This window comes from Urocitellus parryii, chromosome 2 (assembly GCF_045843805.1).
Source record: "Urocitellus parryii isolate mUroPar1 chromosome 2, mUroPar1.hap1, whole genome shotgun sequence".
In the NCBI taxonomy this organism is placed as follows: Eukaryota; Metazoa; Chordata; class Mammalia; order Rodentia; family Sciuridae; genus Urocitellus; species Urocitellus parryii.
In genome coordinates this window covers 177,335,061-177,350,526 of record NC_135532.1, presented here as the reverse complement: position 1 = coordinate 177,350,526, position 15,466 = coordinate 177,335,061, and the positions used below count along the sequence as shown (strand labels likewise).

Sequence of the window (15,466 nt, the reverse complement as noted above, 5' to 3'; positions counted from 1 at the left end):
CTCTTTGGGCTTGGATGTTACACATGTCACACTGGGAGGGACCTCTTGGCAACTTTTCATAACTGTACTATCCAATATGATTAGATGGCCGCTAACCATATACAGCTATTTAACTTAAATTAATTACAATGAAATTAATTGAAATTTCATTTCCTCATTTATATTAGCTATATTTTAAGTGCTCCATAAGTACAGGTGGCTCTGTGTTCTCATATTAAACAGTGTAAATACAGAGCCGATTTACAGAATGATAGAACCAAGAAGCAAACTAACCTAAATTTCTTGTGTTAGGCCGAGCTGTTTAAAAAAGCTAAGCTACTGAAAAACCTTACCCCCGCCCCCCAGTACTTACTTCATGGTACATATATATTCCTAGGGCATAGAAAAATCCTACAACCCCAAGACAGGCCAGGAACACAAGGAACTTGAAGGCATCGCTGTATAGTTTGAAGTTCAGAGGCCGGGGGTAGAGGATGGATCTCACCAAATCCCCTTTTGCTGTATTGTAACCTACATGGAGACAATCACAGGCGGAGTAAGGCCCTTGAATACACTTTCCAAATCCAAAGTGGAAGAGTCATTGGAGCTTGGAATGAGAGCAGCATTGCTCTGACCTCACACTGTATTTGCTTTCCTTGTTATGAGTCAGCAGAGCAGTCAGTGGCCTTCACTTAGGCCTGCTCCATTTCTATTGTTCTGGGAATCAGTGTTTCCATGGCTCCTGCAGTGCAGCTCCCCATTCCGCATGAGGGCTGCCGGACTAAGGAACTTAAGAATGTGTTAACTAGAGAAAATGAGATGCTGCAGAAAGACACTTTAAAGCAGACATGTGTTGAAAACAGATATTCAAAAAATTGAGAATTAAGAAAAAAGGAAAGTGCAAGTAATATCCTAATATACATATATGCATATGCATCTGCCTTTAATCATATCATTCTTTTGCTCCAAATATTACCACTTTCTTAGAACAAAATTAAATTTTCTAGGCATGGATTTGAGGTCACCTTCAATTTGATTTACTCCTATCTTGCTGGACTGATCCCAACTATTTACTGATTTTAGAAGACGCCTTGTATATTTTTTTGTATTTTGTAAACACAAATCAGACTATTTTAATAGCTCTGATGTGGTTGACTAAACCCTCCCCATCTTATCAGCTATGTTAAAATGCCACCTCATCATAGAAGAATTCTATTCTCATAATTCATACCAAGAATAATATATCTCACTCTTTGGGGTCCCTGCAACACTTGGTCATATGACACCCATCATCACTGCATATTTTAGTTAATCTGTCTCCTACAACAGAGAATCATGACCTTCCTTCTGGGAAAGATGTAGCTCACGAATTATTTCTTTAGCCCTCAGTGCATAGCACATGGCAAATGCCCATTAATATCTGAATTAGTGGCTAAAATGATTAACTATTATATAGTCTAGACAGGAACACCAGTATTTTAAGTACAAAATTTGCTTTATCTCCACTGCTATATGGACACCTGGTCTCCTTAAACATGGCTTTGTTACCTTTGGCGAATGGGAGTAGACTTTTCTCTAACTTGCTTTGAAGAATTTTACAGTAGTTTATGGTGGTTTCCATGGTCTTTAACCATTTGTTTTTGTTTAGACAGCAGGCTGAGGATGCTCTAAAACCCACTAGCTAGTTTTAGTAGACAACTCAAAGTCATGTTTTAACTAAAAAAAAAAAAAAAAACCTAATTCATCCAAAACAATTGAATAAAACATCAAACTAAAGCATATTGGCATCAAAGCGCAAGGCATGCTTTGTGTGCATGAATATGTGAGGTGACAGAAACACAGGTCAGGATTAAGGACCAAGAGTTGGGACCAGGTCGTGAAAGGCATTGGTTGTGAATGGCATGTGAAAGTTTGAAGCTCATGTGGCTAGGCATGCAAAACTTTAGGTGTGATATGCCTGGGCTATTCTAGAATATTTTGTTTGAAGTGTGATTTGAGTTCAAGATCAGAGAAAGATTGGGGCAAAAGTTGAAAGTGAAGAGTCCAGACTATTTTTCTTATAATAAAGTAAACATGGTGTGATGAAAGCCTGCACTAAACAGTGACTATGGGAATGAAGAGGCAGGTACAGGACTCAGGAAAGAGGGACAGCCCTCTGAGGCCATAGGGGAATCACTGGTGCCCTTTTGGAATGAAGGAAAGTAAGGAGTTAAAGATGCCATTAAGAGACTAGCTTGATGGAGAGGCTGTTAACAGAGAGGCAGTGCAGGAGGATAAGTTCACGTTTTGATGCTTGATTTTGAAGAGTCTGTAGAGTGTGCAGGTGGAGGTAGCCAGCAGGGAGTCTGATGTACAGCCTCACAAGCAACCCCTTTAAAGGAAAAAAGACTTGACAGTCATTATGGTTGACACATTTTTTTTTTTTTGGCAAGTGCTCATAATATGGATGGAAAAGAGAAGAAGCCTATGGACATAAGTCAATGCAAGAATATAGTTTGGCCTTGAAGGAAATATGCATTAACTGTGTGTATCTTTCGTCACACACAAGGGGTTTAACAAAAAATAAGACAGAATAGTGGCGATTTGGAATAGGGGATCTTGATAGAAAAGAGCATGACTGTTATTACTACAATGTGGTAAACTCCAAAATCCTAAACAAACCTTCCCTGTTCTCATTCTGCTCACCTCCAGGTATAGACTACAGTGACAAGAGTGGAATCCACTAACCTGTCTGCAAAACGACTGCTCTTATGGGTCCCTGCCCAGAGGGCTTGACCTGGATAACTTCTGTCCCACAGAAGAGCATGTGTTTCCGATAGTCCTCCAAGCTGTGGCATTTCCAAGGCATGGTGTTCTCCGTTCCGGGCAGTGGTGTCTTTGTGACAGGTATACTTTCTCCTAAGGAAGATAGTATTTTGTTGATTCTACGTAAAACCACAATAGTATTTAAAACTGTTACTTGCCAGTTTCAAGAAATGAGACAACCACAACTTATCGGGTCCTAATGCCCCTCCCCTGAGTCAGATAACAGTTCTTAGGGATGCTGGTGGTACAAGCAATGGTAGACTTGATTGGATTTCAAATAGTTACTTAAGATCTGCCTGTCTTCCTCTACCTGGTCTGTGTGGTTTGTCCTCATGATTTTTAAAGAAACCTATGTTGACTGAGTTGTACTTATCATTCTCCAAATGTTCAGCAAGCCCAGAACCACTACAAGAGATACAGGAGTCATAAAACACACAGATATATTTGCCTTTCATTCTCTCATTTATTCATTCATCCATTCTTTTACCTAATCAGTCAACAAGTATTTTGTAAGTGCGTATGCTGTGCCAGGAACTGTGTTGAATGCTAGGAACATAGCGATATGCAAGACAGACATTCTGCCCTCCTAAAGCTTGGAGAGCCAGGCCAGAAAATAGAGGTCTTCCTACACCATTTCCAGTAAATTCTATCAAACCCTCCTTTTTATTATTATTCCAATTTTTCCCACCCCAAACCCTTAGTTTTATCCACTGCCACTACTAAATAAAGCCCAAACCCTTTTCCTAGCTTGTCAAAGCCCAGCATTATTCAGGCATTGTTGGCTAGTTCTCCTCATCCATGCTCCAGCTGAACAAGGCCCTTTCATCTCCCTTTATTGACTCCCATTCTTTGCTCGTACCAATTATCTCCCTTTCCTTGATGGCTGCAAGACATGATACTTCAGGTAAAAAAGAAATTTTGCTCAGAGTTCAAAAATGATAAATTTCAGAGACAAAATAAAAATGTTAATAACACTTCCTGGCTCCCAGATTTAAAGAGCACTAAAGTGAATTTAAAATTCCATCAGTCTTTTGCTAAATGTTCAATTAGCAAGATAATATGTCATATTTCCAATTTGGAAATAGTATTATATTGATTACAGTTATACAAATTTGGGTCTTATCTCTCTTTATAGGTAATAACCAAGGATAAGACTTTGACATATATAGCTTTATATGCTGCTCATTTTCCCTCGTAGTATATAGTAGGTTCAAATATATATTTTTGTTAATTGCATGGATGGATTAAATAAAGGCAATTACTCAGGCCTTTATTGTTTTCCTATTATTGTTTTTTTAACTAGTTTCCTACCATGGTACATATTTTACATAATAAGGTATAAAAAAACTATAAATTTTTTATTAGTAATCTTGAATAGCATCGTCCCCATACCATTTTTTAAAAAAAACAATTATGATATACATCTGTTGTGTGAATTTGCCAATTGCATTCTACATGACTTTGTAAAAGAGATAGAACCTTTTGACATGTCTCCAAATCCTTGTACCACATTGTTTTTTTGAAATCAGCCTTTATAACAGGCAAATACTTGCCAAGGTTTTTCTGCCTTGGCTTGAAGAATATTCATCCACAATAGATACTTTAGTTAATACAGTACTAGTGAACAGTTTCCCCCCCCACACACACACACCGCCAATGAAATTGGAAGCAGGCAGGTATTGATCAATCAAAGATGAAAGCCATCTGGCAATGATGTATTCCAGATAGAAGCTCAAATCTGATATTACACAGAAATGATCTCCAAGTCTCTTTTATATTATTCCTACATTAATAAGAAATCTAATGCTTTAGTCTTTCTTGGGAACACTCCCCCACACACACAAAAAAAAGAAGGATTCACCTACAAAAGATTGGGAGACTAAAGAGTCTAAAACAAGGTTTCAGAAGGAAGCACCAGCATTGCTCCCTGTTAACTGCAGAATTGGCTCCCAGCATCTGGAGACCCCTCATGCAGTCAAAAGGAGATACTCTCCCCTGTCCCCAAGAAGCCAGGTGCCTGCATTTGGTGACATATTGGAAACAACTATGTCCTTGTTTATTAACATATCTGCAACCATTTGACTTTTAGCAATTTGAGAACAGGAACCATTTCCCATTCATCTTGGTAACTTCAGCACACAACACAGAGCCTGGCACAGAGCAGGCATCTCTTAACTTGTATTAAACACAGGATGAATAAGCAAGAGCAAGGGAGAGGGGGCAAGAAAGGAAGAGAGGGAACCATCTAACCTATGGATTGGTGAGTAGCTAGTCTGGCAGGACGGCAATATGCAAACACTGAGGGAACTCCTGGGTCCCGGCACGGCACACTTCCTGTGCAAGTTTTAAATTTGTAAACAAGAGTAATTTAATGAATGGAGGGAGGGGGCAGGAGATTGTGGCAGAGTGAATGCCACCCTCTCCCACACAGGTATTTCTAAGAGAAGGGGGAAGCACTGCTTATAAGCATAGGCTCTGGGGACAAAATGCCTAGATTTAGGTGTTTTATTTTCTTCATAAAACATACTTGTTGGAAATTTATATCATGTGTGTACTCTCATGCTTTCTGTTTTTTTCCACCAAGATGTTACCTCCTTAAGAAAAGAAATCTTATCTGCCTGTTCACTGCTCGTTAATAAACATTTGTGAAGTAAGTGAATGAATGTATAACCAAATGAATCCAAATCTCATATGCACCACTTGGAAACTCTGTGACTATAGGCAGATTATTTACCTAATCTGGGTCTCAGATTTTTGTATTTACAGTCACTTAGTTCTTCTCATTGATCAACACAGCCAGCTGGAGTGTTTTGTGCCTCTATTTGAATGAAAAGGCCAGATTTATCTCCCTTATCTGTCAATGTCAAAGCATGGAGCCTGGGGCAGGGTAGATGTATGGTGATCTGATTTGGAGGAAGTAACTGATGTAAAAAGTTAGTACAGAACCCAATACATATGAGAGCAAAACAAATGAGCTATGATGAGAAGAATTCAAAGTGTTAATAGATTCTCCTTCCCATGATATTCCCTTTTGATTCTTGATTCCTCTCCTTCCAAGGGAGCTGGATACTAAAGGGGGATCCATTCCCTCAGAAAAGGAGGCAGAAAAAAAGGACCAGGGAGGTAATCACTGGTTTTTAAGCTTTAAAAGTCAGTCATAAATTTGATCATGAATTTTAGGGCCTGCCCGAGAGTGAAAACAAATCTTTTTTGTTCATCACGCCTTCCCTCGACTGCATTTCTATGTAAATTGGAATAGATAAAACATATAGAATCTAGCACGTATAGGTGGAAGCAAATCAAATTAAAAAGAGACTTACATGTCACATGTCCCTAAGAAAGGGGACCTGCACTAACTTTGTGGAAAGTAACTGGCATCTGGGTCTGCCTCCCTTTCTAGGTAGGCAAGCCTCCATCAGACTCCCAGGTTCAGGGTAGACTAGGAAGAAGACCTGCTCTAGACCACACCCACCTGCACACTATACAACTCTAGGTTGCCAGATAAGGGTCAGGAGGACCGCTAACCTACGGGGCGACTGGCTCATGCCAGGTAATTCACACCTGACGCTTTCAAGAATGGCAACATTTGAAGCCAACAGTACAATTAAATGTAGGTGTAAGATACAGTTGAATATCCTGCATAGCTGAGTTTGTGGCAACAGGAGAGGCCAGATGGCGAGGAGGAAGAGGGAGGTGCGGTAGGTGGGAAAACAAGAGTCAAAGGAGATGGGACCTGACAAGGAGAGGGCAGCTGTACCCGCTGTGGATCATCTTCCTCCCTCCCACCGTCCTTGTGTTCAGGAACAAAAGGCCACCTCCAATTCCAATTCTTCTACTTGTAAAGTGGTACGATAATAACTCCCAATCTAATCTGTTTTGTGCCACAAAGAAGTGAGATGTAAAAGTTATTTATAAAATATGTTGCAATAGCGATGCTAAGAGTATTTGCCATATTTATTATTACATCAATAAAGATTTTCATGGTTTTTTTTTTTCCCACCTGAATCTGAATCGCATTTGTGGACAAATACCCTAGGAACACAATTGCAGTTTCAGTAATCTAACCCTAATCTTCTGACTGTTCCAACAGGATCCTTTGCACAAATATGTACATGGTGGGAGGTGGGGTGTAGGCTGTATAAAAAGTATTTAGAGCATGCTGAGACTTAAATGTTTGTGAAGAAATTAATGAGAAAGATGTATATATGTCTCCATTTCATATGTCTGTCACCTTAGTTGCCTTTTACGGTACTTAGGTTACATAGATAGTAATACTGGCCCCTTAATTTTTCCCAGAATGAACATTAGAAAAAGCCACTTATCATTTTAGGTCATTTTAGGTCGATTTTACCCATTTCTTGAAAGGCAGCATTGTTCGCCACTTCTAATTCTCTGGAACTCTCTGAGTTTTCCTGAGAATCAAGGGCAGCACTGTACAGTCCAGTCAGGGAGAGGAGAAAGAACAGACCAAGGGCAGAGCCTTTCTGTTGCCAGTGAGAGCGGCCATTCTGCCTCACAAGCAGCTGGGAGACAGCGGCTGCATTGGAGGGAGAAGGACAGTTTTTGTTGAGCTTGAGGTTTTCGTGTTGGGTACTATGGCAACATTCTGGATAAAAGATATGATCAGTATGCAAATCCTCATCACTGTCATTATAAGGCAGTTAGATTTCAACACATTAAAGGGGTATTTTGTAATTATACCAAACATATTTATGTTTACTACATTTTCTTGTCTCAATTTTAAATTAAGCAGACTCATTTTTAATGTGAAATCTGCTTATGTGGAACAATTTAGGGATAATGAACTTCCATTACATTTAGGTTGTATTAAGGTTTTTCCTCCCTGTCTTTACACCATTTGGACATAGAAAAGCTTAACAATCTGCAAGCACAAAAGAAAAGTAGTTTCTATGTTTGTGTTGTTTTATAGCATCTCTTATGACAACTATTTTTTGAACTAAAAAATATTTTATAAATATTTACTAATTATACAAATATAAGTAAACCTAATGAACTGTAAACGAAAACTAGAGCTTTCTGTACAGTGAGATCAACTGGAACTATGAGTCCAAAGGAGAACAGAGCTGTTGTACTGTTTCTACCTTAAGGTTCAACTCAAACTTTCCATTGAAACCTGGAAGTAGTTTTCCATCCGTACAATGCAAGACTAGAAAAAATATTTTTATACCCTTCCAATTGTGGGCATTGCTGGGTTTTGTGGGTTGTGTTTTGCTTGAATATGGGCATGAGCCAGTCTCATATTTATGAACAGATTGTCTTTCAACCTGTTCACCTACTGAAGCCTCTCTTTATTCACCCTGTTCACCCCACCCATCAGGCAATTAATGACATACGATATTAAGTGTTTCTTCATTTAATACATATGGTATTAAATATTTTGTATTTACAGTAACTTAGTTCTTCTCATTGTTCAACACAGCCTGTTGGAGTGTTTTGTGCCTCTATTTGAATGAAAAGGCCAAATTTATCTCCCTTATCTGTCAATGTGGAGATGGAGCCTGGGTCAGGGAAGATGTATGGTGATCTGATTTGCTAAGTGTTGGCCTAGCTGTTGGACAGGGACGACTAGCTTGAGGCAAGCTGCCTACCTGTGAGCATGCCCTCGTTCACCACACAGCTCCCATCGATCAAAACAGCATCACAAGGCAATGATAATTTTCCTGGAAGAATAAGAATATCTCCGGGAACCAAGAGGCGAGATTCTAGCTCCTGCAAACCTATATAAGAACAACGTTTTCTTAGTTTTACTTATGAATTAAAGTAACTAAGAATCCTTACTGACCTGTTTGCCAAGAGCTATCCTACCTGTTTAAGCCCTTTCCACTCAACTGAAACTTCTAAGAAAACCAGAATTAGGGAATTGGTTCCTGGAATGTAGCAAAGGATTAGTTCAACAACAAGATCCCATTTGGATCCTAGTACTTGGTCAGTGCTTGGCCCACAGGGAATATTCAAGAGCACTTGTCAATGAAGAAAGATCCTTCGGCTGTTGTTTGCGTTCTCTCTCTCTCTCTCTCTCTCTCTCTCTCTCTCTCTCTCTCTCTCTCCCTGTGGCAAGCTTTCTCTCCTTGGATTAGGGCCTTAGGAAAATTATCTAGAGAGCTTCTGCTGCTTTGGGTGTAGCTCTTCACTCCTTGCAGAGAGCCTTGGCTACCCGACCCAGACCAACTCAGAGCAAATGCCAGTGTCCATCCAGCATCGAAAAGACCTATGCAGGTCTAGGTTCCAGATGATAGTTTGAAATACTTGATGGGATGTATTTGGGATGGATAATTGAAGAATATAAAAGAACCTTAAAAGGGTTCTCCAGTAATATCCACATGAATGAAATATAGAGGACAGAGGGAATTCGAAGTAACCCAGACATTGAGTAGGAATGATTCAATCAGGACTAAGGCAAGTGAGGAGTCCAGGTTGCAGTTTAACAGGGCGCTCCCTCTCCAGCCCTGCAGAGGCAGGATTAGTGTTTGTACATCCTTGCTTCCTTGGATTTCATGTCTTAGATGCTCTGTTCTCACCCTAGTTCCAGTCTTGAGTTCAATCAGTAAAGACTTTTTCTCTTTGATGAGTAAGTAATCAAGGATGAATGAGTCAGATTCCACCCTGAAACAGTAGCATGCCCAAGAAGCAGAACAGTATCACCTACCTTTGTCTTTCACAAGAATTGTAACTTGGACTTTGTTGTGATCCTCCACGAGGTTGTGCAGCTTCACTGATTGCTATCAATGTAAAGTCAAAGTTTCAGTATCAGTCCACGTCCTGAAAGCCACCTGATCTCCACAGCGCAAATGCCAACCTGCTGTCACAGCCAAACAACTCCATGCTTCTGCTGCCCTGCTCCAACCCCTGCCCTACCTGCCCCACTCCTTGCAGAAGTGATCACGCTTGGGAGTTGCGAATGAAATAGAAATAGAAATAATGCTATTTCCCTCCCTGGAAAAATGATTTAGAGCCACTGCCTCAAAAGACTATGCCAAGGAAGCAAGACTTTATCAACATGTTGAGAATGCACAAGTAAAAAGAGAAAGACTGAGACTGGATGGGTTACCTCCCACTCTAAGCCTCGGCTCCCCTGTCTGTAAAACAGCAAAGCTCAAGTTGTTCACTAAGCAGATTTCCACTTATAAAAGCCCATGAGTATTTAAGTTGTGCTTGATCAAAAGTGAACAGTCACCCACTCTGCTATAAACGGGGGGTTTTCATATCAGATGAGTCTGTAGCATGGTGTCACATGGCTCAATTTTGAATCCTGGTGCTATCACTTACAAGTTATTTACCTGTTCGACTCGACTCCCTTTTGCTCATCTGAAAGGAGAAAGAATAGCCATCTCTGTTTTTCTAGGGCTGTTGTCAGTTTTAAACCAATATTCACAAAGCCCTTTGCATAGTATTCAGTACTATGCTGAGGGTTCAAATGTGTTAGTGAAGAATAAGAAAGTTGTGAGAGTCCGCTAGCTGGAAAGGCTTCCCTGAGGTAGAACTCACTGAGATAGGTCTCTGTAAAATGTGGAGGAAATGGAAGGAGCCTGGGGTAATGGAAGCAACATCTCTAAACATCTCCTAGCATAATGGCGAGCATGGGAAGACAGAAGTGAGAGGGGATTTCATCCACACAACTTCCCCAGAGTGACCATTGGGGCACTATCAGCCGGCGAGATGGCTGAGCAGGGCTGAGCAGCTGCAGAAGGCACTGCCGCATTGGTATGAATGTCAGTGACTTGGATGCCACTAAGTAGAAGAGGGTTTGAATACTGTGGACAGTACTCAAATGCAGCTTAACCTATTTCAAACATGAAACATTTTTTTTTTTAGCTATTAAATTATCTTTATCTGTTCCATTGGTGCTTTTTAAAAATGTTACAGAAATGTCACCAGGCTAAGACAAACATTACACAAAATTACACAACTTTCCCCTTCAGAGAACATAATGCATTTAGTGTTAATATTTATATGGAAAATTTGATTATTTATTTCAGTTTTGCATAAAAGCTAAACTTCACTAATTTGGACCAATTGAGTAGAAGAAGTGATAATACTGTTGGATACATATTCCATTGTCCTAAGGTAACTTCCTGGGGCTTAACTGTTGAGGAATGCCTTTGAATGACAGGTAGGAGTGAGAAAGTCAGCTCTGATTCTGTGGCAAGAACACTGGAGTTGCTCAGGATTCCTGAGCTGTAGGTCTGGCTCACCCACTAACCAGCCATGTATGGTGCATAAGAAATTTCACCTTATAAGTTAGTTGTTTCCTTTGTAAACAAATAACATTGAATTTGACCAATTTCAAGTTACTTTCAAGATCAAACATGGTATGAGGCAGATTTGTTTTACATGTTAGAGATTTATCTGAAACACTCAAGACTTCATAGAAGAAATACATGAGGTATATAAATAATTCAAGTTATTATTTTTAAAATAGTTGAAACATTTAGCAGCTACTATGTATCAAGCACTGCTGTAAATACTTGGAATATATATATTTTTTAATCTTTGAAATAATTTTATGATGAAAATGTTGTCTCCAACATACATATAAATAACAAAAACAAAAAGCAAAAAACTGAGGTTGAAAAATGTTGAAGTCACTTCCCCATAATTGTTTACTTGCTAAACTTGAAGGTCAAACCCAGGTTTATCTGACTCTAAAGCATTATCTCCTGGTGAGTATATTCTTCCGCTGCTTCAAAAGAAAGGGCTTTTTCTTCTATTAGAAGGTAAATATCCTCATTTCCAAATTTCTTTATTTTTTTTCCCAGAAAACTCTTTCAGTCAATGCCATGATGACTTCAGCCTAGCTGAAGAGGATGGTAATCGACACATTTGCAAGTGGTGAAGTATGAGTTAATAATGCTTGACTGTAATTTTCAAACCTCATTATGCTGTAAAGCTGGATTTGTTTATCAGACTTAGCATTCTACGTAACCTGCCATGCTTGCCTGCCTTTGCTCAGGCTATTCCCTAGAATGTTCAGCCTAGTTTTCTACTAGTGAACTCTTTCTAATCCTTCAGATAAATTCCTACTTAAATGTCACCTCCACTCCATAAGTCTCCATCCCCAGGAAGAACACATTGTTCTGTTCCCTGTGTCTCCACCTGGTTTGGAAATTAACCACAACTACCTGTTGTCTTGTCAGGTCTCCCCAGTAAGGCAGGCAGTTTGCAGAAGAAAGGGACCATGTATTCATCTTTGCATCCCCCAGAGTCTATCACATAGTAGGCTCTCAGCAAATACGTATTTAACAGAACTGAATCATTCTACTTCTCCCAATGACACTGAAGTAAGATAATGCAGGCATCTTCTTTGAGTTAATGTACTCAGAGGCTCTACAAGCCCAGGTTTCTATGACAACCAGCCAGCCAGGAGAAGGCAAATGCTGTGATGCCTGCCATGATTGCAAAGCTCGGTGCCTGATTTTCATTAGACCCCCTCTGGTTTCTCCAGTTCCTCCTCAGTGGGACTAGGATCAGTTTCCAAGACTAATTTGCATACTATTATTATTCAGCATCTGTTGCTGCATGCACTTGTATTAGCTGTGGCTGGATTTTCTCCAGAGATGAGCAACCAGGACTCAGGTGCCTCTTGAGTCCAGCTCAGTCATGACTGAAGGCAAAGCACTATGGGGCCAGCCACTCAGAGCTATATCTAGTAGTTACCATGGCACAGCCCAGTGACAGGACATGTGGATACAGCACAGTGTAAATGCAGGTGGGTCCCAAGGTTTGCACTCAGAACTGCAAGGAACTTGGCAGGAAGGAACTGCTGCAAGAGTGATCCTGGGCTTTGATTAGGTAAACTGTGTACCATTAGTTGAGTCTAGAAGAAGTGCAGGAAGATACCTTCTTATACTTCTGCAAACACCTTTCTTCTTTCAATTTTTAAAAGCCTGTGTTGGTTTAGCGAGGTTTTTAAATTCTGTTACATGATGAGCTTCAATGTAGGTCAATAGAATGATTTGGAGATAGCAGTAGATGTTCCTTTCTGCATTCCTGCCAACCTCCTTCCCACCATTACAACCAAGTCCTCGGGTCACTTTGAGAATGTGCTCAACAGGACAGTGGGCAGTACTTGATTCGGAGTCAGGAAACCTGTGCATAAGGAAGGGAGTGTGTGTGTGAGCAAGTCTCTCACTTCCTTATTGCCATGTCTTTTACTATCAGGTAGTAGGAGTGTATGACACCTGCGTGTGTCTCACTTTATTATGTTATCCTGCTCCGCACAAACACATGTGGGTATTGTTGTAAACTCTAAAATACTAAATAGATGTGATCATGGAGGCTTTGTGATTTTAAACTGCAAGGATACAGTTTCAGGAAACTGGCTTGTTTTATATGGTTTTAAAAGATGCCTTACAGGTTGGGTCAGGTAAGCTTAAAAAAAAAAATACCAGTTACTAATAGGATTAGCTCTTGTCTTCTAATTTCTTTTCTTCTTTTTGAAGAAATCCTTTGCCATCAAGTCTGAAGTTCCCATGTCAGTCACTATTTTGGGCAAAGGAATTTAGAGATTTTTGCTAAGATGCAGGACCTGAATGTTTAAATTCCATTAGGATTTAAAAATAAATATTAAGCAAATTGCAAATGAGAAGAACAGAAATGACCTAACTTACAAAAGGAAGATCTTTATGTGCAAAACAAGAAAACCAGAACCCATAAAGGAAACAAGAAATACACGTGACTACGTAATTTCTAACATATGGTAAGAGTCAAGGTCAAGAGTGAAAAGATAGACTAAAATAAAACTTATTCACACATATGATGAACATAAAGAGTCTATTAATATAAAATAAAAAGTGCAAAACTCAAATGGAAGTGTGTCTACTTTCACTGGTAATCAGGGCAAAGTATATTAAAAAAACATTAAATAGAACTTTTCAAATATCAACATATAACACCCATTGCTGATGAGGATCAAGAAAATGAGGATCTGGAAAATGATACTCTTTTGCGTTGTGGGAGAGAAGAAATTATTTCATTTCATGAGAAATATATAGCAGAATCTATTAAAATTCAAATTATATGTATCCTTTGATCCGATAATCTGGCTTTTGGCTCCTATGTTAAAAAAATTCCAAACACTCATAATATGTAAGCACAGGACTGTATTGTAGTTATGTTTAATTCAACATTATTTGTGTTGGCAAAAATTGGAGAAATGATATTATTTTACATACATAAAAATAGCGAGCAGATTATGATATTCCTTAAGATATCATAACAATACTTTTAAACATGAATTACAATTATTTATTTGCTTGGTAAATTGCCATTATATATACAATAAAGTGAAAATTAAAGATGCAAATTAATGTGCATAGTAAGATTCTATTTCAATTAAAAACTTAATAAATATACAAATCTCCACATAAAATTGTATTATATATGCACATAATAGCATGAAAAGAGTGAATAAATATGTTCAGCTGATGACAACATTAATAAATGAATAAAAACATGTATTTGAGATCTTGGTGTGCAAATTCAACTTCATTAGATTCCCCTGATAACAACAGTGCTTTAGCCTTCAGATTGTCTGACCATCACCTGATAGAAAACGGCTAGACATGCAGATTCTTGATATTATCCTGGATATTTTGACTTAATAGGTCAGCAGCTCAGGAATTTCAAGTAAGTCTCTTGCTGAAACACTGTTTTGTTGATGGGAAGATCAAAACTGAGTTTTTGAGCAACTTCCCTAATTCCCACACAGGAATTTCTGTATTTGTTTTGGGTTTTCTTACAAAAATTAATCTTGAATTCCACATGAAGAAACAAACATTTTAAAGGAATCTTAAGACTAAAATTTGTTATAAACACTTAGATGAGAAATGTGAAAAAAGCACAGTATATAAGTTGGGAAAATACATCATCGAATCATCCTAGGAGACATAGTGTCTTCTTGACTAATATGCCCAGTTGAGCTGCTCCTCCTCCCTTTCTCTTGAAACCATGGCTGACATCATTACTCCGCCACAGAATTCTTTCCCACCAGGCTCAGAGGAAGCCTCAGAGTCCTTCTAAACCCAACATTCAACAAAACCTTTAGCTGATAATCAGAGTTCGCAAAGACATTTATTATTTAAATCTACCTGGCATTCCTAAAGCCCTCTTCCTGAGATCCCACAATTGGTAAGCTCTTGTTTATTGCTTTGCTATATCTTATGTTTGACAAAGCAACTCCTTATTATTGGTGTAAATTCTAAGGCTCTGCCTCTTTAGCCAGAGGTTATGTGGAATCCAATATAATTTCAGCTCTTACCTGTCTCAAATCATACACACTTAAGACAATGGAGATAATGGTCAAAATGATGATAGCCACAGAGTACTCTATGTAACCTTGAGACAGCCACAAAGTTAGGGTGAAGGCTTGGAACACATAGAATGGATTTAAAACCTGCAGGTACAAAAATAGCACTAGAGTCACTTGAATGGACCTTGGTAGCAATCAAGATGATACCATTTCTTTATAGAATAGTTCTTCCTTCTTTTTTTTTTTTTTGTACCAGAGATTGAACTCAGGGGCACTCAACCACTGAGCCACATCCCTATCCCTATTTTGTATTTTATTTAGAGACAGGGTCTCACTGAGTTGCTTTGAATTTGCCATCCTGATCCGCTGGGATTACAGGAGTGCACCACCGTGCCTGGCTCTTCCATTTTTGAC

General features: G+C 39.0%; 1 protein-coding gene across 1 annotated transcript in view; it reads right to left on the bottom strand.

The window, feature by feature from the left end:
* Positions 1-15,466, bottom strand: part of Atp13a5 (ATPase 13A5) — a 104,858-nt gene that overhangs the window by 54,384 nt on the left and 35,008 nt on the right. Inside the window, exons 7-11 of the mRNA XM_026400268.2 lie at positions 15,062-15,196; positions 9,452-9,524; positions 8,394-8,522; positions 2,707-2,877; positions 353-510 (exon numbers count right to left, since the gene is read on the bottom strand). Coding sequence (XP_026256053.2) covers positions 353-510; positions 2,707-2,877; positions 8,394-8,522; positions 9,452-9,524; positions 15,062-15,196 — 666 coding nt within the window. The remainder of the gene's footprint in view (positions 1-352; positions 511-2,706; positions 2,878-8,393; positions 8,523-9,451; positions 9,525-15,061; positions 15,197-15,466) is intronic.